This window comes from Bos grunniens, chromosome 6 (genome assembly GCF_055505025.1).
Source record: "Bos grunniens cultivar Pamir isolate PY7600 chromosome 6, Bosgru_T2T1.0, whole genome shotgun sequence".
NCBI classification, from domain to species: Eukaryota; Metazoa; Chordata; class Mammalia; order Artiodactyla; family Bovidae; genus Bos; species Bos grunniens.
The window spans coordinates 89,192,558-89,218,852 of NC_141170.1; the positions used below are offsets into that span (position 1 = coordinate 89,192,558).

At 38.0% G+C, this 26,295-nt stretch overlaps 1 protein-coding gene across 6 annotated transcripts in view; it reads right to left on the minus strand.

The window, feature by feature from the left end:
• UNC5C (unc-5 netrin receptor C) overlaps positions 1-26,295 on the minus strand; it is a 429,397-nt gene that overhangs the window by 109,867 nt on the left and 293,235 nt on the right. For 4 of the 6 annotated variants that reach the window (XM_086406587.1, XM_086406586.1, XM_086406588.1 and 1 more), the window contains exon 4: positions 14,679-14,782. In XM_086406587.1, coding sequence (XP_086262713.1) covers positions 14,679-14,782 — 104 coding nt within the window. Of the gene's footprint in view, positions 1-6,033; positions 12,748-14,678; positions 14,783-26,295 lie in introns of those variants that run through there. The other 2 variants (XM_086406590.1, XM_086406592.1) reach the window with 2 other exon arrangements.

A 26,295-nucleotide genomic window follows, 5' to 3' on the forward strand; every position in this document is an offset into this window, starting at 1 on the left:
ACCCTAGAAGCTGAAAGATTCATATGACTTCTAAGTACTGAAAGTGTGAAAGTGTTAGTTGCTCTGTTGGGCCAGACTCTTTGTGACCTCATGGACTGTAGCCCACCAGGCTCCTCTGTCCATGGAATTCTCCAGGCAAGAATACTAGAGTGGGCAGCCATTCCCTTCTCCAGGAGATATTCCTGACCCAGGGATTGAATCCAGGTTTCCTGCATTGTAGACAGATTCTTAACTGTCTGAGCCAACAGGGAAGTAAGTTCTATTTATCATAAACTATCACAAAAGTAAGAGCAGTACTATGATAGATAAAAATGACCTATAGTATATACCACAGAGAAGGTGATGACACCCCACTCCAGTACTCTTGCCTGGAACATCCCATGGACAGAGGAGCCTGGTGGGCTGCAGTCCATGGGGTCTTGAAGAGTTGGACATGACTGAGCAACTTCACTTTCACGCATTGGAGAAGGAAATGGTAACCCACTCCAGTGTTCTCGCCTGGAGAATCCCAGGGATGGGGTTGCACAGAGTCAGACACGACTGAAGTGACCTAGCAGCAGCAGCAGCATATACCAATTAATTTAATTTTAGAATTACTCAGCCATTAAAAAGAATACATTTGAATCAGTTCTAATGAGATGGAGTTAGTATTACTCAGCCATTAAAAAGAATACGTTTGAATCAGTTCTAATGAGATGGATGAAACTGGAGCCTATTATACAGAGTGAAGTAAGCCAGAAAGAAAAACACCAATACAGTATACTAACGCATATATATGGAATTTAGAAAGATGGTAACAATAACCCTGTGTACGAGACAGCAAAAGAGACCTTGATGTATAGATCAGTCTTGTGGACTCTGTGGGAGAGGGAGAGGGTGGGGAGATTTGGGAGAATGGCATTGAAACATGTATAATATCATGTATGAAACAAGTCGCCAGTCCAGGTTCGATGCACAATACTGGATGCTTGGGGCTGGTGCACTGGGACGACCCAGAGGGAGGGTATAGGGAGGGAGGAGGGAGGAGGGTTCAGGATGGGGAACACAGGTATACCTGTGGCGGATTCATTTCGATATTTGGCAAAAACTAATACAATATTGTAAAGTTTAAAAATAAAATAAAATTCTAAAAAATTATTGAAAAAAAGATACAAAAAAACATTTTGGAAAAGTTCTTGAACATTAAATATTTAAAAATCATTGAGATATTCTTTATTAATGGATCTTAAGTGGAGTTTAACTTCTCTTTTACATTCTAAAATTCTAACCATTTTAAGAATTGTGTATAAATAGTAACATACAACTCAGGTAAATATGAGTACCCTACTTTTGGAAAATCAGTGAGATCACTTAACCCCATGGATTATACAGCCTGCCAGGTTCCTCTGTTCTTGGATTTCCCAGGCAAGAATACTGGAATGAGTTTCCATTTCCTTCTCTAGGGGATCTTCCTGACCCAGGAATCAAACCCATGTCTCCTACATTAGCAGGCAGATTCTTTGCCACTGAGCCACCCAGGAAGCCCTCAAGGAGATAATTATATTAAAACAACTTTTCCCATAAAATAATTTTTGTCTGGATATTATATGATTAGCTCATGAAAACTGGTCAAATAAGGCTACATACGATGTGCCATTTTAATGAATTAAATTTCAAAATCATGCAGTCAATACAGCATTTTGCTATAGAACAAAACATGGGCTTTGGACCTGGCCAGACTTGGCTGTGTTTTGGTCCTCCCACTTGCTGAGTCAGCAGTCACGGGTAGGTTGTAAGTTCCTAGAATCACAACCCTCACCTGTACAACAGGAAAGACCATTTCTACCAGGCTTGTGGGAGGATTTAATGAACTATGGAAGGTAAAGCACTTAGAATTAGGAGAGAGTTAGATTAGGCAATTTAATTGCCTCTTCTCTAACTTTACCCCAAACAGAACTACATCCATCTGCACTAATGTATTTTAAATGCTGATGTTTCTGTGTTCCTCAGTGTCTTTATTAAGAAATACATATGACTGAGTGACTGAACAACCATATGCCTATACTCATAATACCAAACAGGGGGAAAAAAAAACAAAAAAACAGAAATCTTTCAGTTTTCCACTACATAGGACTAATGGTGTTGGTTTGTGAGACTTCATTCATAAAACTCTCCTGATTAGGAAGTTTCTCCTTATTTACAACCTCAGTCCCCCCTAGTGTACATCATGTTTCAAGCCATCCTGTAAGAGGACTGCTTCCCAGCTGTCATGGTAAAATGAGAGACCGTTTAGAAATTCCTCCAACAGGCCTTTCAGTCCTGTTAATGCCTTCAGCCTGGCACATAGTTCTGAAAACCCTAACATGATTTTATTAATGATGAGTGAGTCCCAATTTGATTTTAAGTTTTAGGACTAGAGCATATTGACCCCATATTGTGTTTTCCCAGAAAAGGTGTGTAAAACTGCCATCCCTTTCTGTGTGTGGTGTGATTTAAGGATCAACTTTTTTTTTATGGCTCTTACATGCACGGTTTTATAGTTTTATTGTTACTGATATTTTATAAAATTCAGAACTATTGGCTCTATAAGTGCTGTCAGGGGAAGAGAAGTTGTGCAGAAAAACATGGAGATCATTTTTCAAGGGCTCAGGCTTGCATAACCTCTTCTGAGCAGTTGCTGGAGCATTCAAGCACCCTCATCTTTCAAAACTCTATTATCTTTTCCCTAAATACTCTATTTTCTCACTTTAATTTTTTATTTACATCACCAGCAAAGACAGGAAAGTAGATTAACATTCCAGATGGGGTAAATAATCCCCATGTTTAATCTTGGCTTCCTACACTCATTGTCTCACCTTTATTCATTTCTCTTTCTAGTGAAATATCATAAAAGCTAGGTTACCTAAGACAGACTTCAAAACTCCCAATGTTAAGAGTACATAAAGTGGGGGACCCATTTACACAACAATTATTTTCTAAAAATTACTTAAGTTACTTTTTTATGGCTCACTACTAAAATTGTTTAAAACCTAACTATGTTCATGTTTTACTATTAAAAAATAAAAGATAAACCTTTGGGGCAGAATGATATAATAAAAAGTAAAACAACACCTACGTCTACTTCCTTGTTGCCTTATCCCTTCCAAGCCCCTGGGCAAAAGGAATATATTCCAGATTATTCATGTATTAGGGGCTTTACAGAAATGCCTTGCACTAGCATTAGTAAACTCAACTATTTCCAAATATATTAAAAGTCTTCTCTTAGTTGTTCCTAAGTGTCACAGTAAGAAGAATCTATAATCTGAAATTCATTCTTCTTTTCTGGCCAACTGTCTATAAAAGAATGATAGTGACAATATAATATTTGGAACCACAATAATATAGACATTATAAAAACAAGGATGATGTTTTAACCTTAGATGACAAAAGTACATAGTTTAATATTATCAAATGTTAGGAATGTAAGCCATACTTTGCTAGAGTGCATGTACTTTAAATTCTAAACAAAAGCTTTATCTGAGAAGTGGTTAGGATACATTTTGACTACCCTCAAGAAGGCTAATGTGTCTGTTTCATAGGTCTCATCTCCATTCTGCCAGAAACAATATAAGGGCAGAGGCATTACTCACATTATGAAATAATTAGGCTACAACCACATCTCTCTAAAACCCTGCCCAGTATGGACTGTAAATGTCAATAAAACAACAGAAGCAAATTCAATTTTTCCATTAATCGGAAAGCTCCAAAATTAAGACACATGGAAACATATAAGTAGAAACTGTAACAGATTATAAATCCAATAGTGATTTGCATATATTTACAACACCTTCAATATAATCCTATAGGCTGAATTTTGTGATTTCTTTCAGTGTGCTCTTTTATATCAATAAAATTGAATTCTTTTTGAGAGTTGTACATACTTAAGAATTTGTTTCTTTCTACAGTTCAGGGTAAATGACATACCTACATTTTACTGATACAGAAATGTAAATTTATTTATTTATTTATTTTGAAAGAAAAGACAGACCACTTAAATTCTTTGCAGAGATCCTTTAGAAATAGACTTTGCTCAGGAAATTGCTAACAGGGAGAGGTGCTCAGACTCCCAAATAGCTATTGGTACCCTATGCCCTCCTGATATATGAACTGCTAACGATGTGATTGGCTAAAGAACTATTTATCCATATATGTAAATAATAAAGAGCAATGCATCTTGCAGTTTTCTTTTCTATTCTACTCCCCTGTGCAAGACAGATGTGTTGTGTCTAATTATTCTTTGATTGGTATCTGGAGAAACATTAACATAATTGGCACATTTGTTCTAATTAACAAAGGGAAACTGCCACATGCCACCCAATATGAAAAGTGAGTCCAGCAAGCATTAGCTAGAAAAATCCGTATCAATCAAAAAGGTTACGCTGCTAAAGGGTCCCTCAAGTCAGAGCACTGAGGTTGAAAATGACTCAACAGAATAGAGAAGCATGTGTACACCTGAAGAATGAAGATTCAGCCTAGAATTGTTGAACACATGTATATTAATCATACAAATGGGAAAAGCAATTATGCGGCAATTATCAAATGCACACTCAGCCAAGCCACGCTTCTAGAAAAAGCATTAGCTAGAAGCTGGGAGTTGGCCAAGTTTTACTGACTGGTTTAGAAGTGACAAGTTTGAACTTTTCCTTATTTGTTTGTTTTAACCTTGCCCTTTAGACCAGGGGTTCTCAAATTTTGTTGCATTTTAGAATCACCTAGGGAGCTATTAAAAACTTATTAAAAATAGTGATACTCAGCCTGCACAAAACACCTATTAAATGAGTGTCTTTAGCATGGGCTATAAGTATCAATATTTTCTAATGATTCCCAGATGATCCCAATGTGCATCCTAGTCTTTGAGAACGGGTACTGAAGAATGGTTCTGATCATTTTGCTAAAATGCAGATTCTAATTAAGTGCCCTGTATGGGGCTTGAGATTCTGCCTTGTTAAGAAGCTCCCAGGTCAAGTCAGTACAGATAACCTATGGCTAAAGCCTTGACTAGTAAAGTCTTGACAATGCTAAAAAGATAGCTAATAAGCCTTCTGTAGACATTCACCTGGAGAAGGAAATGGCACCCCACTCCAGTACTCTTGCCTGGGAAATCCCATGGATGGAGGAGCCTGGTAGGCTGCAGTCCATGGGGTCGCTAAGAGTCGGACACGACTGAGCGACTTCACTTTCACTCCACTTTCATGCACTGGAGAAGGAAATGGCAACCCACTCCAGTGTTCTTGCCTGGAGAATCCTAGGGATGGGGGAGCCTGGTGGGCTGCCATCTATGGGGTCACAGAGTCGGACACGACTGAAGTGACTTAGTAGCAGCAACAGCCTTTCACCAAGTAGGATTTAGCGCTCCATTGCCCCAGAGTTTGAAATCACAGAATGATCTGGGGGTGGGGTGGTCTCACCCTGCCAACAGGTGTTTCATATGTCCAATCAAGAAAGTCTTCATTATAGACTGCAAATGTATGTTATTTACCCATTAAAGTTATGGGTAAAAAGTATCTTAAAAGACAAGAAGCAAACTGCTATTAAAAAAAAAAAAAAGAGTATACAAAGAAACTCTCCGTGTCTCCCAAGTCTCCCAACAATGTGAAGACATTGTTCTGATACTATCTCTAGTCAAGAATGGAAGGCTACTTTGTTTATGCAGCTATTTGCTTCTCAAGATTGGCAATAGCAACAAGACATTCATTCACTTCTGTGTTAACCACTGTCCAATATACTTTGTACCTTTCAGTAGCTTTGTGAAAGTATTTGTACTTTTATGCTGTAAAAGTATTGGTCTTCAAGCATGGTCTTTAGATAACTGTACAAAGAAAAAAAGGCCAGAAGATTTTTAAAAACCAAGTTCAAATAAAACCATGCCCCACAGACTTAACAGAAGCTGATAACTAACAGAAATTCTTGAGCTTATCTTACAGAACAGAAAGGGGATCAACTTGTCAAAACCTCTTTGCTTACAAACTGCCTTCACTGATAAAGTATATTTTAGTATTTCTTTCCCCTACCCACCTCTTTTACTTACATAGCTTCCCGGCTTCCACAGAGTCCAGTTGTTTCAAAGGAACTTGAAGCCAGCTCCTGCCCAGTGCGAGAGGCTAAGGCTGGTTGGGACCCCTGACACTAAAACTGAACCTGTGACCAGTTTTAGGCGGTGAGTGGCCTGTTGACTAGGGAAGACTGGAAACTGCATCCTCAGGTAAGACTGGGCATCTTCATTTTGAATATGTATTAGCATTTAACAGAGATGAGCCTGCGCAGAATACCCATTCCCACCCCTTGTGCCGCTTCCACCAATCACCTTTCCCCAACCTAAGAACACCTTGCTTATCCCTTAAGTATCCCACCCGCTTGACCTCAAGGAGGCGGAGCTAAAGTTTGTTCTTCATCTTCTTACTTGGCTGTTCTGTGAGTAAACTCTTAGCTGCAAATCCCAGTGTCTCAGTGATTGGTTCACTGCAGGTCTGGCGTAGGGACTTGTTTAGTAACAGAAACGACTGACATTTTGTAGCTTCTGCAAACAGAAGGAATTTGCTAAGAAAGGGGTCCTATTTTCCTGCTGCAGAAACACTCCTTTAATTGGACACATGTCTAGCTCATTGGCTTCCCAGGTGGCTCAATAGTAAAGTATCTGCCTGCTGATGCAGGAGACGTGGTTTCAATCCCTGGGTGGGGGAGCTCCCTTGGAGCAGGAAATGGCAATCCACTCCAGTATTTCTGCCTGGAAAATTCCATGGACAGAGTCTGGCAAACTACAGTCCATGGGGTTGCACAGAGTGGGATGAAGTTGAGCATGCAGGCACACAGGCACCTGACTCATTGCTTTTGAGAGATGAATGTGTGTGAACCACATTTTAGATGTGAACTTGTCTTGAAATCTGAAAATTTTTTCTAAACCTTAAATTCTACTATTAGGAGATAAAAAGCATGCTGATAAATTAATCAATAGTGACAATCACCAAAAGAGCCCAAAATAGCATGACTCTGATAATATCTTACAAGGGAGCAAAATGACACTGAAATGTCCTTAAAATGCTAACTTTTTCAGGGCAAAAGACCTATAATTGATTAGTCGCGAGATAGCTTCTAACCAGTCTTTACTATAAACTTTCAGATTAAGTAACTCAGCATTTACCAACTAAAAGTGTTTGGCCTCTTGCTAAAACTGATCACTTTTAAAAAACACTGCTTTTTTGCTCTCTGCGACTACCACTTTTCTTCCACAGTGAGTTTACAATAAATAGTGCCTCTAGGCATATGAAGAATCATTGAAAGAAATTTCAAAGCCAAAGAATTTATCTAAGGAAAAACTTTTTTTTTTTTTCATGAAATAAGGACTGTAGAAATAAAAGACCCTCCTGCCCTGGGATCATGGACTCAAGATAGGTTACTGCCTATTGCTGAAGCACCACTGAGAGACAGATTGTATTTGAAAACAGCTGAAGTCTACTGACCACAGATTTTAGGTTATCTAAGAAAAGCTCTATGGTTTGCTCTTTTTAGCACAGAAGATTTCACTTTCTTCTGAAGAACCAAATTCTTTCTAGATTTTATTCATTTAATAAAATAAAATTTAAAATCCATGTTCAGAATTTCTATTCCCAAAGGAATTAAAATATATCCTTTGTTTCTCCACCTTTCTCTTATCTCTTCTGCCCTAAGACCAACAACTATCTTCTGTTGCATGAAGTACGGCAAGATCTCCTGAATGGTGTCTCTGCTTCCATTCTCACACTTCTAAAATCTACATTCCCTACAGCAGCAAGAATGAGCTTAGAAGTAAAATGTATCAGGTCGTGTCAATTCCTCACTTAAAATCTCCAATGACTGCATATATTCAGAAACAAAATCCCTTCCCATTACCGTGTTTCAGTCCCCAGGCGCATCCTAACTCTCTGACTGAAGGGCTTCCTGCCCTCCTCCTGGCTCACTGTCTCAGAGACACTGGCCTCCTTTTTAATCTGTAACCACATTCTGAGGTATTCTCCTCCCCTGCCTGGAGCTTCCTGACCCAGATCTTTTTAAGTCTGGCTCTTTCTTGTCATTCAGATCTCAGCTCAAATGTTATTTCATCAGATAGATTCTCCTTGAACTTTAAGTGACTCCTGATCCCCAACAACCATCAGCCTTCTCAGATATGACCTTGTCGTATTTCCTTTAACTTACAATTATCTGATTATATCCTGTGCTTTTTTCCCCCTTGTTTTTAGTGTTTTATTACCATTTAGGGACTTTGCCATGTATCGCCTTCAAATAGAAGAGTGTCTAGTACATGGTGAGAGGACAATAAATATTTCTTGAATAAATGATTTAGTGAGTAAAAATAAAAACTGGATTTTGTACTATAGGCTCAAAGGAACCACTGTATGTGTGCAGAAGTCATGCCACAAATCTATTATAAACCAAAGAAAGTTTATTATTTATTCCTGTGTTTTAAAAAGTGATGTTGATATTGGTTCACTTTATTATATTTTTAAATTGGTTTACAGAATTATCTGCAAACCAGTTATCTATTTATGGTGATCTCTATGCATAACTATTAGATGCACATATTGACAGAAAATCATATGAAGTAACCAAAATAAACAGACAATGTTGGCAACTGTTGACTGGACCAATGTAAAGCTTGCAAGCTGGCTACCAGTCAAGGAACCTGATACTTGCAGCAAACTTGTTTGTAGGGCAAGACCCTTCTTGTTATACACATGCTAGGAGAAAATTCCAATAGATATCACTGGGCACTGAAAGCAACGTCTCCCTGCAAATTAGTATTCAAACTCTTCTCTCTAAACCTCTTTTGACCACAAAGAATATAAAGCACAGCTTGGGAGACAATGTACCTGCATGGAAATGCATCAACACAAAGTTCTGATTATGAGGGAATGGCAGTGAAACATGCAGGTCTCTCATGAAACGAAGTGTTCAGTGGTCATATTAATAATCAATTAGATGGACAGCCACCTGATGCTATATATTTGGTGAAGCCTCCGGCTGCCAGCCGCTTTCCTCCCAGGCATTATCAGCTTAAAAATTCTATTTCCTGTTGAGCAAGACTGCCAAATAATCTATTCTTATACACTTCACCCCATATTTTCCCACTTGCTAATTAGACATGCAAATGTTGATAATTAAGATGACACTTTTTAAGCACAATTGGGTCAATAAGTTGAACATGGTGCCCTGTTCCTCCAATTTGACTCCTGTGAGAAATAGTTCAATTATAATTAGAGGAGCAATTATCCCCTTGTTTAAGATGAAACAAATCACAGGTTTATTTTAGTGAAAAATTCAGTTTTGCTCCTTGTGTCATGCCGACAAATGTCATATCCATTGATGTTTTTGATCCCAGTACTCTCCAAAAGAGAGAATCTGATGAAATAAAGCATCTCTAAGTATATTTCTGGCTCACCATATGACAGCAACATTTTCCAGGCATAAACCAAAATGAGCAAGGAGGGATTCATTTCACAGAGTTCTGCTATTATGCCACTGGAGCAACCCAGCACCCGTTCAGGCATATTAATTTTCTGGTTTCTTTGGGGAGATGAGAGATTTCTGCTAAAGGAAGGCAAATGCCTCCCCAGAAATGGAAGAAAAGCTTTATATTTTTGGCCTGATCCTTGCAAAAGAGTTATTAAAAATACTGAGCAATACCATTTCAGATTATTTGTGGGATTTATTTTCTTTCTTTCACAGAGTCTACTTTTAATTTTAATATAATTACTATTAACCTGTCCCATGACTCCCAGTGGCCTTTTGGAGTGATCCAAATGGTCCAGTGGGTTAGAACCCTTCTGACTGACCGACTCCCTTACTCCACCTGCACTGAGTTCTCTCAGCACACAGCTTCCGTGGTGACAAACATCCTGTTTCTGGAAAGTTCCATTTCCTGAGGTGCAGCTTCTCTGTCACATCCAACAGGGACTCTTTATTATTTCATTTAATTCAATGCACTCAGAGAATCTACTATGTAACCTACAGTCTGCTTGTGTTAGAGATAAACATGAACAAAAATCCCTTTTCTTCTTATTTCATCCAATCTAGTCAAGCAGGCAAAGGAGTAAACACACATATTTTGACAGAGATAATAAATAGTTGGAGCTATAAAAAGTCAGAAAACGTAGGGGCTGACATTCAGGCAGCTTTACTGCTTCATTCATACCAGGTATGAAATACTGAAATAGTTCTGTATCTGCTGATTAATAGCTAGGTACCCCTCACCCCAAGGTACTTGCTTCTGGGGATCCCTGGACCATACTATGATGCAGCAACAAAAGGGTTTGCACCTTTAATACTGCAGAAGGCCCCCAGATGCTAGTTGCTGCTGCTAAGTCACATCAGTTGTGTCTGACTCTGTGCAACCCCATAGACGGTGGCCCACCAGGCTCCAGTCCCTGGGATTTCCCAGGCAAGAGTACTGGAGTGGGTTGCCATTTCCTTCTTCAGTGCATGAAAGTGAAAAGTGAAAGTGAAGTCGCTCAGTCGTGTCTGACTCTTCACAACCCCATAGACTGCGCCCACCAGGCTTCTCCGTCCCTGGGATTTCCCAGGCAAGAGTACTGGAGTGGGTTGCCATTTCCTTCTCCAGTGCATGAAAGTGAAAAGTGAAAGTGAAGTCACTCAGTCATGTCTGACTCTTCACAACCCCATGGACTGAGCCCACCAGGCTTCTCTGTCCCTGGGATTTCCCAGGTAAGAGTACTGGAGTGGGTTGCCATTGCCTTCTCTGCCAGATGCTAGTAGCCCTGTGCTAAGGAAGCTGTGTGGCTGATAAATATTTAAATAAAGAAAATGAAGAGAGGGCCTGGCAAGGAGGAGGCCAGAGGAAGGAACAGCCAAGACTAGAGCTCTGAAACTCTTGTGCTTCATCTCTGAGGTACCTGCAACATATTTTTTTTTCTTAACCAGTGAGTACTGAGAGGAGTTCTTTGTCCAGACTGTCACCACCTGGAGAGGTGGAGTACAGGGAATCCTGAGCTGGTCTCTTCCTCCTCTGAGACTTTCTCTTTCCTTTTGCTTGGAAAAGGAGAACGTCCAACAGTAATCCCACTCCAAATTCCCTCTTTTGGAGGAAACACAAAGTCTGGTCCAGTGTTCTAGGCCCATGATGACTAAACAGATAACTTTAAAAATCAGAGTAAGAACAGCAGCACATCAGGACTTGGTGCAGATTTCCACAGTAACAAGTCATTTTTAGAGTAAATATGTTACATAAATAAGGGAGTTTCCTTATTTTAAAGCTCAAAATTTATCTTCATTTGTAGCATTTGTGGATTTTAATCAAAATAACTGGTTAGAAGACACAGGAGGGAATCTCTGTGATTCTTCATTGGACAGAAGCCTCATCGCTACATACCCTACAGTGCCGATCAGAGGCCCAGTGTGCCAGTGACTACTGTGAATTCCAGAGGCTGAGTTCAGTCTTCTCTGAATCAAGAGGAATAATATATTAATAACAATAGTAATGTTTCTTGAGTTCTTCTACATGTTCTAAGTGATTTGTTTGCATATATCATCTCATTTAATTTTCAACTACGTTCTGGAGAGACACTATTATTATCTTCAGTTTGTAATTTAATTAAGGAAACTTAGGTATAGGAATTGAAATACCTTGCTTGAAGTCCAACAGTCAGAAATGGTGACATGGGGTTAAGCCTAGAGTTCTGAATGGAAATTAGTTTAACACTATGTAGCAAAAATTAAAGCCAAAATAGAGAAGAAAATTAAATGTAATTTATTACCACAGAAATCCCTGTGCCATTATCTGCACCAAAGGTGATGCTCCTGTAACTTAAGATTAGTAGAGCTCTTTGGAAACCTACTGACTTATGTGGGAAGGAAATTATTGCCTCTTGATATTTTACAAATAATGAACTTGACTACCTGTTCGATGGTGCTAGACATATACTTACTAAACAAAGATAAATTGCATCAATCAATCATGTATTTGTTGAGCATGTAGTATCTGAGTTTTTCAAAATCATTTGCCTAGAACACAAAAGAAGCAAGAATCCTTGCCAGTATGGCTTGATACCTTAAAAACTGATTTTGTTTATGGTAACACATGAGAGTTTTACCTTCTGGTTTCCCTTTAAGATCAGTATTTCATTTCATTCTATTTTTGTGCTTTTAAATTCCTCAAACAAATAAAATAGTAGATAATGAATATATATATATATCATTAAATTAAAATAATTTTATAATCCCTTAATTCATCACGTTATATTTCATCCCTTTCTCTTTTTTCTGCTCCTCTTGAGCAAATGACAGTTGCAATGTGTCAAGTTAAGGTATACATTAGATTTCTCATCTTGGTGATTCTAAGGGCGTTGGAAATAATCTACACAGGAGTTTATTAGCCTGCTCTCAAGCAAGTGTTTTTGATCTCTCTCCTGACTTGAAAAAAAATCACATTAAATATAGTTCTTTGAATGTCAAATGGTATATGATTTTTGAGCTTGCCAAGTGTTAATTGGTCTCTTCCCCAGTGATGATACAGATAAAATTCACAGCCAATTAGTTTGCAGTCATGAATCTTTACTCCTTGACAAAGTGAACTACTTTGCTGAGAAAACTAAAAAAAATTAAGAAGCTACTGCTGCTGCTGCTGCTAAGTCATTTCAGTCGTGTCTGACTCTGTGTGACCCCATAGACGGCAGCCCACCAGGCTCCCCCGTCTCTGGGATTCTCCAGGCAAGAAACCTGGAGTGGGTTGCCATTTCCTTCTCCAATGCATGAAAGTGAAAAGTGAAAGAAGTAGCTCAGTCGTGTCTTAGCGACCCCATGGACTGCAGCCTACCAGGCTCCTCCGTCCGTGGGATTTTCCAGGCAAGAGTACTGGAGTGGGGTGCCATTGCCTTCTCCAAGAAGTTACTAGAATCTCCTAACTGAAAATCTCTGCAGGGATCTGCTCACTTTAAGAAACACTGAGTCAAAAAGAGTCTGTGGACACTCGTGTTACTCAGGATATGTTTTGGTCTTTAAGGCAATTTAATGGAGGAGGTTTGCATTAAAATTTTAGATTAAGACAGATATGATTAAGGAGAAAGATATACTTATTTCATAAGTGAAATGAAATGTTGCATAGAGAAGAGCTTTTTCCTTTCTAATCATAATAAATCATCCTGTGAGTCATTGGTAGAAGATAAGGTTTTGGTGTGGTTGGATAAAGCAGAAGTAATCATGCATAGTCTCTGATACAGTGCTAGAAAGTGCCATGGGATGTCAGGTACAAGACAAAAGCCAACTCTCTTCTTTCAAAGTAAAAGAAAAGAAAATTTCATTAAAAGTGCCACTCAGAGTCTTGCATTGACAGACTGGAGATGTGAATGGTAGTGACAGAAAATGGAGTCATTTGTAAGGGCCCTGCCTAAATTTCTAATTAATTTATTATTATTATTATTTTAGAAAGAGCTATCAGATGTTTAATTTTGTTGTTATGGGACACACTAACTGTGCTGACTCTCACTTTTGCCTGAATTTTCAAAGGACATAAAAACTATGGAAATCTGATAAGTGCATTGATTAAATATTAAAAAATTTTGGACAATGTAGTAAGTCTTAGTAATATTATTTTATAATTTCATAGACAGGAAAAATTGCAGGCTTATTTTTACAAAAAATCAGCTGACCCATATACAGCCCCAAATTATAGCAATTTAAAAAATGCTTCTTTCCATATATGCAATAAAGAGTAAAAATTCCAAAGAACTCAGTGTAGTTTAGAGGCTAACAAGGACCACCAGCAAGTTGGCAGTTATGTTACTTATCAAATTAAAGCTTTCTCGTGTTTGTAGGATACTGGATCTGCCAGGACAATAGTGTTTGATGTATATTAGAATGTCTTCTGATAATCCTAACAGGGTAACATTTTTCAGAGTTTGGAATTAGTTGAAATGAAATAAAAGACATGTTATTAGATGATTCTCCTCAGCAGTGTGCTCTAAATGGTGTCTCAAGGAGAGCATAGAATACTCTTGTGGTCATGCAGGCCTATCCCCCATGGACAGGCATTTTCAAAGGGCATTGTATTGTCTGGTGCTAATAAAAAATCATGGTATAAATCTGATTTATAATATTTCATGAACTTTCAATAGGCTTTGTTTCACCAAAACCAGAAAATGAAAATTAAGAGCTAATGGAAAACTTATAGGATGAAACTACTTGACATTCCTCAAACATGTTTTTATTCATGGTGTGTGGCTATGGCTTTTAGGTATGTCCTTGATTACATCACAGAGCAGAAAACATGTATGTGGAGCGCACAGGCTGTCACACATACACACACATGTACATCTATCTTACATTTTTTGCATAGTATCAAGAACAATAATAAAATTGATGGCACATTATTAAGTCAGCCCATCTTTCTTTATGATTAGTGCCAGATAAAATAAAACAGTGTTTCTGATTTCTTAAAAGAGAATGACAAAATTAAACCAAGCTGCCTGTGGCTTTGTCCAGTGGGGCATTCTAATTGACTCCAAGTCATTAATCAGTTCCCAATCAATCTATTTTGCCAGTAGCAAGCAGTTAGGACTCCATTACCAACCATTCATCATGCCATACCCTAATTCATTGCACCATTAGCCATGGATTAGGCCTCTGTTAGAATAACTAAGTGCCAGTTGCTAAATGCAAAGAATTTTTCTTCTCACCTCAGCCACTGGGATCCCTTCAGGTGGTCGGCACTGGAGCAAGACTTCCTGTTCCAAGGATACTTCCTTTCCCAGAGGTTCCTGCTCAAATGTTTTTCGCAGATCTGGAAAGCACAAGTAATAAAATACAAGACAAAACTAATTAACATTTATTCATTTCTAGAAAATACAATAATAAATTTGCAGTTTATTATTTTGTTTCTTTGCAGTTTTTAATCATGTTAGTACTGTGCCATAATGTGACTGATTATATTCTATGTAGTGGAAATTATGAAATTTAGAGATTACTAGCTGTTCCTACTTTAATCTTCACTGGAATGCTTTGGAGATTCTCATTCTAACAATTAGTGACACTCATTAATTACAGTTTGCTAGTATTTCTTAATAATCAACTATAACAATCACATTTTTAATCAAAGGAATCCCATTGTTATGATTCTTATTCATACAGAGTCCCTTATGTATATTAATATTTTTTCTTTCTTTACAACAGATACTACTGAAGTTGCAACAACTCTGAGATCTTTCGATAAATAACTCAAAAGCAAGTTTCTATTTCAGAATGAAAACAGAATGCTGGAGTCCTAGAGAAATAAATATAGCTTCTTGAAGTATCTCAAACATAAGAGAGAGAAAAGAGTAACTATTGGGATGGGTCCAGAAATATCTCAATATGTAATTATGTCACCATTCTCCAATTAGAAGATTAGTTATTTCTGCTCAAATGTAATAAGAATCTAATTACTTATTTATACAGTTATAGTTGCTATAGCAATATGCAGTACAATCTTAAAAACTGCTATTGACAGACACAAAAATGTTAGAAATCAGTTTTATCATTTTAAACACCAAAGCTAAAAAATAAATGAGTCAGTTATAGAGCTTTAAAGCAGCATTTTTTTAGGCAAAGTTAAAAAAATTTCATCCATGTACTACTCAATAAAAATTTATTGAAATTTTACCCAGTAGATTTTATTAAAAAGCTAAAGCCTCTGTCTTTTCATCCCATGTCCCCAGTAATGACTTAAAAATATAAAAGCACCATTTCAGCCTACTGAACTAATGGGTAGAAATCCAAAGACTCTAGAGGTGTATCTCTAAGCCTTTCAAGAGCTATAAGAAAGCACCATCTGGAAAAATGCAGTAAGAAAAAAATTCATGTCATATTATTTGCTATTTGGGTGAATTTCTTGGCAGAAGAAAACCTTCAAGAGTTTAGGGGTTCTGAAAAGATTATTGGATCTATGTGAGTCTGAGGTAAGATAAGAGACTCTATAAATCATGCAAAATTTCTGCCAGAAAGGCATTTCCAATTTTATTATCAAGAAATTGAGTAGACTGTAGAAACAAATACTTAAAATCCAGAGTTATTAGAACATGAAAGTTATCTAAGCCATGTTCTTATTTTACATGTAAGAAACACATGTCTCAAATTACTCAAAGCCTCACAGCAAAATAATTGATGCTGCATTAGAACCTGCCGGCTGTTGATCTGATACATATTTTTTATCCCACACATCCCTTCATATCTCTTAAGGTTGATTTGTATCCTTTCAACAGCAACATCAGAAAATTTCTACTCTTTCTTTTCTCATATGGTAGCTTCTCTTTGTTTTAAATCTGCATTAACATAAAAAATTTTGTCAAAATATTAATAAAAGCAACAGCAGCACTGAGTAAGTTTCATGGGATAAAAATGTTCTTTTTTTCCTTTTTTGCCTGGGCTGGGTCTTCACTGCTGCCCAGGGGCTTTCTCTAGTTGCCTCGATTGGGGATGCTGTGCGGACTTCTCCCGAGGTGGTTTCTCTTGTGGAACACAGGCTCTAGGGTGCGCTGGCTCAGTAGTTGTGGCTTGAAGGCTCTAGAGCGTGGGCTCAGTAGATGAGCCATATGGGCTTCCCACAGCATGTGTGATACTCCCAGACCAGGGATTGAACCCATGTCCCCTGCAATGGCAGGCAGATTCTTAATCACTGGGCCACCAGGGAAGTCCTAGGATAAAATATTCTTATAAGGTATATCTTGTTTGTGAAAAATGATTCTGAAAACCTCCCATCTGATGCATGGTAGGGTAAAGACATAAAGACTAGAATTAATTCTCAAATCAAATAATATATAGACTCACTCGCTGTTCAATTAAACAGCATATCACAAAATAAGGATGGAGAATTAGAAAGAGTGAGGCACATATATCTCCAAAGAGTCAAAACAAATTACTTTATATTTATCAATTATCTCCTTATGATAGATATTTTATTAGGTACTGAGGATGAAGATATGTAAGATTTACAATCAAGACTAGAAAGGTAAGCTGAGATCTATTCATGAAAAGCCTTCCTGCTATGCTGCTGCTGCTAAGTCACATCAGTCGTGTCTGACTCTGTGCAACCCCATAGATGCCGGCCCACCAGGCTCCCATCCCTGGGATTCTCCAGACAAGAATACTAGAGTGGGTTGCCTTTTCTTTCTCCAGTGCATGAAAATGAAAAGTGAAAGTGAAGTTGCTCAGTCGTGTCCGACTCTTCGCGACCCCACGGACTGTAGCCTACCAGGCTCCTCCGTCCATGGGATTTCCCAGGCAAGAGTACTGGAGTGGGGTGCCATTGCCTTCTCCTCCTGCTATGCTAAGGAATAGCAAACTCTCAAAGGCTTTTAAGCAGTGGAAGGAAACCAGCTGTCATATTGCTCTCAGTGTGACTGAGGTGATGCTAAAGAAGCAGAAGGTAGTTAGAGACCTATTTGAATAAATCAGGAGGGATGATGGGGAACTGAACTCAGCTACTGACAGTGGACAGGAAGAAGAGAAAGCAGATTCTAGTAATGAACAGATCATTTGTTCCAGAATACCTAAGTATCTGGAGAGTGCAAAGAGGAAAGGATAATTCTATTCTCAGCTATTGCAATTATTAAGTTTATACCATCATTATATGAAATCATACCACCATGGGCAGGAAAGTGGTGAGAAAGATAGCAAACTTATTTTGGTACATGTTCAGTTTGTTGTTATTGTTGTTCAGTCACCAAGTCGTGTCCGACTCTTTGTGACCCCAGGAACTTCAGCACACCAGGCTTTCCAGTCCTTCACTATCTCTCAGAATTTGCTCAAACTCATGTCCATTGAGTCAGTGATGCCATCCAACCATCTCATCCTTTGTTACCCACTTTTCCTGTTGCCCTCAATCTTTCCCAGCATCAGGGTCTTTTTCAGTGAGTCAGCTCTTTGCATCAGGTGGCCTAAGTATTGGAGCTTCAGCTTCACATCAGTCTTCCAAATGAATTTTCAGGGTTGATTTCCAAACCAGGATTGACTGGTTTGATCTCCTTGCTGTCCAAGGGACTCTCAAGAGTCTTCTCCAACACCACAGTTCAAAAGTATCAATTTTTCAAAGCTCAGCCTTCTTTATGATCCAGGTCTCACATCCACACATGACTACTGGAAAACCCATAGCTTTGACTATGTAGACCTTTGTCTGCAAAGTGATGTCTCTGCTTTTTAATATGCTGTTGAGATTTATCATAGCTTTTCTTCCAAGGAACAAATGTCTTTTAATTTTTTGGTTGCAGTCACCATCTGCAGTGATTTTGGAGCCCAAGAAAATAAAATCTGTCACCGTTTCCACATTTTCCCCCTCTATTTGGAAATGGAAAAATCCGGTAGATCCAGATCATGATTTCTAATCTCAGCATGATTGACATTCAGGACTGGATAATCCTGTTGTGAGGCTGCATTCTGCATAGTAAGTTTCTTAGCAGCATCCCTGGACTCCATCCAGCAAATAACAGTAGAGCTCTCCAAGCCAGGACAACATAAATGCCTCCAGATAATGCCAAATGTCCCCTGACAGGAAAATCACCTTAAGGACCACAGGTCTGAAGTTTGGAAAAAGAAGGCCAGGTAGAAGATCTGTGCTTCACTGTCTAGGAGATAGCTGAAGCACTAGAAATAGATGACATACCAGAGCAGGGAAAAAAAAAAAAAAGAGGACACCAACATTTCAGAGGAAAAGCTGTCTGCAAAAATGTTACGGTGTGAACAAGACACAGGAGAAAAACCAAGAGGCAACTCTCAGAGGAGCCAAGTTAAGAAGTCTGGAGGCCAACAGGACAAATGCAGCAAAGAACGTAAAAGGAGAAGTTTGAAAAATTTAGGAGTGAAGGGGGACTAGAAACCCAGCTGTGTTGGGGGTGCACAGAAATTGGGAGAATGACTATAATAATAACTACTGCTCTTTTACAAATTTCATTTTGACAAAAGTCAGCAGCACCGTTAAGGGATGATGGGTTCGAATGTAGCAGGCTATAATTCTTCTTAGGATTTGGTATATAGTTTTTGCAACTGTTTTCAAATTCCTGCCAATGGAAGGCACATCTTATGAAAATTGCTGTCTCCTAATTGAGAATGGTGACCACACATCAGAGGCCTGTACTTCAAAAGACAGGTTTAACTGAACCGTCACTGAATACCATATAATTATATTGTTTTGATGTTATTTGATTTTAAACTGTATGTAAATTTTATCTGATTTCTAAAATGATTCATAGGTAAGCCCTCACTCTGTAGTACTTCTTCCTGAAAAATCCTTTTAATTCTGGGCCAAAATCTCTTTTCTAGCTTTCAGGTTGTATAAAGAACATAGAATATATTGTGCTGTCCAGCATGGCAGCTGCTCCTTTCATATGCCTCCAAAGTACTCTGCAAGCAGTGTGAGTAACATTTTAAACATATCCTTCATCATTTGGAGAGATGTGATAGAAGGCAGGCCGGATGCCTTGCAGGCAGAGAGAACACGAGGGTGACGAATGAGTAAGCAGGAAAAACGGACACTTGTCAGCTAGGAATTAGATGTAAAACAGAGTGTTTTCGAATAATGTGGGCATTTCTGTCAGGAAAAAGATGAATTTATGCCCTTGGAAGACCTTTAGGATTCTACACTTCTGTTTTCTTTCCATTAGTTCTAAGGCTACTACCGAAATAAGTATAAAATCCTTTCATTAAAACCTAGATTACTTTTGCAAAGTCAACTCAGCTTATCTCTGATTTAGTCATTGATTCCATCAATTAAAAGAAAAATCACCTTTGTTGTAAGTATGTATTCAGAGAGATGTTTACTTAACATGAATATTGGCTTACTAAATCCATACAGTGAAATCCAATTAGCAAATGCAGAATCAGACCTGAAACTATATGGATTTCTATTTACCATTTACACAGTAATCAAAGAAAGTACATGTGTGGCTGTACACAGCGTCTCATTTTTTATGGTAGAATTCTGATGCTGTCAGTGAGTTTTTTTTGCAATATAATACAGTGATTATAAATTATTTATGATGTGAAGCCCACTAATTTCAAGGCATTCTATAAACATGAACTCTGCTTTTTGACAAGAATCCGCCTGCAATGCAGGAGACATAGGTTCAATCCCTGGCTTGGAAAGATCCCCTGGAGCAGGAAATGGCAACTTGCTCCAGTATTTCTGCCTGGAAAATTTCGTGGACAGAGGAGCCTTGTGGGTTATAGTCTATGGGGTCACAAAGAGTAAGGCACGACTGAGTCACTGAGCACATGCGCACCCACACAAGGTGGCTACCTGGGAGTAAGGCTCCTGGGAGTGTGAAGACTCTTCCTCATTTGCAAAATGGAAGTAAATAACTGGATGCTTTTGAAGGTCTCTTTTGTCTTGAGAGCCTATAACTGAGTAGACTAACATTTTAAATATGCATTTTAGGGGAAACAGCCTGGCCTTTGTCAGATAAGATCTTTAAGTATTTATATCAATTATCAGTGTCCACGAGAAATAATAGAAGAAGCTGTTTTTCAACAATTTAGAAGATGATGCATCTTTCAAAAGAACAGCTTATAAATCCTCCTCTTAGGACAATCTTCCTGGAACTTCTGTACACTTCAATATACAGGTGTAAGAGAAAATGGGGCAATGGATGGGTTTCAGAAGATTCCAAATTAAAAACATCAGAAAATTCTTTGTACAAATACAACAAAGCAATATAATATACATCACAAGAGCAGATGAATATTGCAGCTTTGAAAATGATAAAAGTATTGAGAATTATAAACACATGGAAAATTATGAATGCATTGAGAATTACTGACAAAACTAATTTTCTTGCTTTGTGGAGAGGTGGGAGGGAAATGCCTACCCAAAACAGCATGCAAGAAAGTCTATCATGCCAAAGCACATATTTATGAAAGGGTCCCCAGTCAGGTCTCTTCTGCAACGACAACCCATGAGCATCTTTGCCTGGAAAGGGTGAGCGTGGCCTAAATGGGAACGTTGAGGCTGGACAGGTGGGAGCTTTTACTGTAACAGGTTATATTACTATCCAAGTACCTGTGAGCTCCACTGATCTGAAAGGAAACCTGGAGAAAATACCAGCAAAAGATGTCCCTACGCTGTCTAAGTTGGTAGGCTGATACTATTGTCTTTGAAAATGAAAATAATCATGTTCTCACTCCAAGTTTGAAAACAATAATTTACATTTGTTAGAAATGTTTATTCTCTTAGCAATGCTACTTAATTATGCAGAAAGATTTATTAGAATAAAATATTTTTCAAAAGACAGTTTCTTGACAATGTGACAGACTGATATTATGAAGTCAAGAATTCTCTGATGAACATACTACAACAGATTATTCTAATGGAAATTAAAATCTTTAAATTCCATTGAATAATAAGACAGAAACAACATATTATTACCTTATTAATGTTGGTTGTTTTTTGATTTAGATCTCATAGGGTTTGCAAATATTAGATCTCACAGGGTTTTGAGAATATTAAAAGAAATACTGAATCTGAAAAGGGTTTGGAAGATTATGAAGTATAAAACACATGTAATAAATTATCACAACTATTTCTATTACTATTAGAGAGTCTGGCATGAAACATGATTTCTCATCTGAGTACATTTCAGCATGTCATTCTCTTACACACTTGACTCATTTGGTCTAAAAATCATAGTATCTAACATTCCATATCTTTCTTATGGAATTTGTCCTTAGAGTACTATGAATTCAACTTGGAGGACTGAATACCAGCATTAAAATATGAAATTGAATAAACAGAAAATGTCAAGTATATCATACATAGTATTATTGTCATTCAGTCATCAAGTCCTATCCAACTCTGCGACCCCATGGACTGCAGCAGGCCAGACCTCCCTGTCCCACACTATCTCCCAGAGTTTGCTCAAGTTCATATCCATTAAGTTGGTGATGCCATCCAACCATCTCATCCTCTGTTCCCCTCCACCCCCTTCTCCTCTTGCCCTCAGTCTTTTCCAGCATCAAGGTCTTTTCCAATGACTCAGCTTTTTGCATCAGGTGGCCAAAGTATTGGAGCTTCAGCTTCAGCATCAATCCTTCCAACGAGTATTCAGAATTGATTTCTTTTAAGATAGACTGGTTTGATGTCCTTGCTATCCAAGGGACCCTCAAGAGTCTTCTATAGCACCACAGTTTGAAAATATCAATTCTTTATCACTCTACCTTCTTTATGGTCCAACTCTCACATCCATACATGACTACTGGAAAGACAATAACCTTGATGTATTATTAAGAATGCACATATGTACACACACATATACATACACACACACCTCTGTGTATTTGTATGTGTGAGGAGATGGGTATATGTTTATTTAGTAGATCATGATATAAATATATTTTTTATTGTAGGTCACTGTGAAAAAGATCTGAAATATCCTGCAAAGCAAGATATCATTGCAGTCAAGAGCAAGATCTTCAGCTTGGACAAACTTTGTTTCAGATCCTGATTCCACCACCTGACTAGCTGTGTAGCCTTGAGCATACTGCTTAACCTTCTCTTACTTTAATTTCTTCAGCTAAAAAAATGAGCATGATAATAGTGACTCTTTTACAGGTTGATATATGAAGAAGCCTATATAAAACTCTAGAATCATGCCTTGAATATAAACAGTACTCCCTGTAGCATTAGTACATTTTAGTATGCTGTATCAACTTTAGGCATTATCATTGTTAGCCAAAATAAACTTAAACAAATGAGACAAAATAATTATGAATGTGGGAGACTAATGACTGAAAGTTATGTGTCCCAAAGGGAAACTCAGGGATTACCATGCTGTGCTTGACAAAAAGTGCAGATTTCATTCCTAGTTGGGATCCAGGAATCCACAGTTTTCACTGGCCCCCAGGTATATCTGACACGTGGCACTAAAGTCTGGGAACCACAGATTGATTGACTGATTGATTATCTGTGGAACAACCATGATGTGCGCAGCACTGTGCTAGACCATGTAGGCAGAGGGAGAGAAGAGCCTGGGAGGCTGCGGGGACCAAGCGCATCTGCTTCTACACTGTGGCTCTTAAGACAGTGAATTCCTGTTGATGTCTTCCAGGGTCAGTGGCACTTAATTTTGTTCAGGCTGATGGCTGACATTGTCTGGCGGACACTGAAATTTCACATGCATCTAGGGGACATGCAGGGAACTTAAAGTTAGGCAAAAGAATTATTTTTGCCTTAAAACCTTATCACCAACCTGGGCTGTCTTTGGTTTCCCATACTGTAATAGAGACATAGGTACAAAACCAATTCACTTTTTGTTTACTACTCAACTCTGTGATGTCATATAGGAATGCAGGTTCTGTGGGACACAAACCCTATATTTAGTTTTAAAAATTTCATTTTAATGTACTTTCAAATTGTTGCTCTAGCAAACAAAATAATTCCATGGTCACATATGTTAATACTACTTGTGTTCTTAGAGGGAAAAATGTGTCTTTCTTCCAATAATATAAAAGGGGATAATTCTTGGTGGCTCAGATGGTAAAGAGTCTGCCTGCAATGTGGGCAACCCGGGTTCGATGCCTGGGTTGGGAAGATCCCCTGGAGAAGGGAATGGCAACCCACTCCAGTACTCTTGCCTGGAAAATCCCATGGACAGAGGAGCCTGGAAGGCTACAGTCCATGGGGTTGCAAAGAGTTGGGCACAACTGAGCTACTTCACTTTTCACTTTCATGTTGTCATAGTAGAGTATAACTTATACTTAAATCACCAAATCTGGCTGTTAACAGAAAACAACTATCATGAACCAACCACTATAGCATATTTTGGGAAAACTAGATTAGTCTTTTGAGCTTTGAGCTTTTGAGCTTTTTACTAACAGTAAAAATTCCTGACAATGCTATAGAACCCTAAAAAGTTTGCCATGGTTTTCTTTTCCAGAAATAGAGTATCTTTGCTGGAATTAAAAAAAAATCATGAAAAAATGTTATATTCAGCAATTCTTGTGGTTTTTAAATGGAAGGGACACAGTATATAAAAATGTTGTAAGTTTTCTTTTTTTACTCGCTTTTTCTTCTTAAATATTATAAAGATAAAACAAAACAAGAAACCACAAACCAACAAAAACATGAAGTTTCCTCTATGGTTAGACTGCAAAGTGAACTATCACATTTCTGTAAACCTATACAGTAAATTGTACTGTAAAAAGAAAAGTTTATAATTCAGATTTACCATTTCCTAAACAAGTGGCTTGGGTAAGTTATCTAATATTTCATTTCCATGCTTCTGTTTCACTATTTGCAAAGTAAAGATAACAGAATCTACCTCATAGGATTGTTGGAAGCATCACAAGAGTTAACATGCATAAGGGGCTTATAACAGAATTGGGTATACAGTAAGCATACCCTAAATGTTGGTTATTAGGTCACAGGATATTTTGAAAGAAAAAAGATGCAAGATTTTGACTTTGTTCCTGTTATTGTTTTGTAATTTCCTTTTACTTTAAAAAAAACTAATGTTTTTGACCAGTCTTATGAATTTACCACTAACACTTTCAGAACATAATAATTAGAGACAGAGGTTAGAATGATCTTTGAGCAAATCAGCAGAAGGATTGTCGTGGCAATGTTTTAGTTTTGTCAAGGCATGCCTATCCTTTACCGCACACAGTCATTTAAACAGAATCCTAAATGAATCCTAAATCCCTGCAAAAGGAAGTACACTTTCAGCCATTCTTCTTTATTTCTTGGTTTTGGGGGCATTTATAGAACAAACATATTTGTATTCAGGTAGTTTTGCTAAAGGGTTTTTTTTTTTTTTTTAAATAAATAGTTTAGAGCTGGAACTCCAATAACATCCATTACAGAGAAGAGGAAGAAAAAAAATCCCATATAAGCCACTCTTCTATTCACATTGCATCTTTAGTTTCAGAAAAAAAAAGATTATATGTCATCACAATATTTTTTAAGGTATGTCTTAGGGATAAATAATCAGAAACATGCCAACTTTATGGATGAGGAAACCAATATGTCAAAAAGTTAAGGCTCTTTTCTCAGAGTACAAAAAAGAACACAATGATTACAGACAAGCTTTTTTGCAAATAAGCAGTTTAGCCATAAACTTCCCATTTCATACAGCATAAAACATCACTTTAGTGGCATACTTTGGTCCAGTGGGTTACCAGCCCTTCCTCTAGCACATAGCCCATAGACTTCCCCCCAAATATAACTTATGAGACAGTGTTCTATCAATTAGATGTCTACTTCTCAGAACAAAATGAGCTATAAATGCATATGGATTTGTGGGGCCTCCACTGATCTTGAAAACTTCTGTCTATATACAAAAGCAAATACGTTTAGAAAAATATAGACTAATGCAATCTGGAATGTGTTGTGGTTTTTAATCTTGAAACAGAAACCACATGATGAACTAAATAGTACAACAGTTGACATTTATATGAAATGAGATATTTATTGTTAAAAATTTATCTGATCTAAAAATGTCTAAATTGGGTAATTAATCTCATCTAATTCAAAATCTGGCCTCTGTAACTTATAATGGGCTTGTTGTCTCGTTACTAAGTTGTGTCTGGCTATTTTGTGACCCCGTGGGCTACAGCCTGCCAGGCTCCTCTGTTCACGGGATTTCCCTGGCAAGAATACTGGTGTGTGTTGCCATTTCCTTCTCCAGGAGATCTTTCCAACCCAGGGATCGAACCTATGTCTCCTGCGTTGGCAGGCAGCTTCTTTACTACTGAGCCACCAGGACTTAAACAGCCATACAAGGGATCAAACCACAGCTCGGAAATGCATGTTAGTAATCAGGCCATTTACTCTGGCGTGCTGGCAAACTTGCGCTTGCTGAGCTCTACCAAGACACTTGGCATTAGGCTGCCAGATTCTGTCATGGTATAATCTAAATCATCCCAAATACCTGGTTTTTAAAGAGCTGCTGTCTTGTTAGAAATCTGAATGAAAGGAGGAAGTGAGCCACTCTTCCTGTCTTCCGCAGGTAGAGGAGAATGCTCCAGGTGTGAAGGAAGAGCGATTGGCATTAGCGTATTATATTCTCTAAGAAAAGAAACTGGTGTGGTTGGAACAGACCAAGTAACAGGAGAGAAGTGGGAACCCAAAGCCTTCTTACATTTCTGCATTATAAATAATAATGAGCCTATAACATTATCCATGTGGAAAATACGATATTTTTTTTTAATTGCCAACTGACACAAAAATCAATTGTCACCTCCTCTCTTATTTGTATCCAATGTGTTGCGTCAAGGCATGGACTTCTCTGCTGATCTGACCTGCTTCTCCATATATGAGCTTTGAACTCAGGCAGG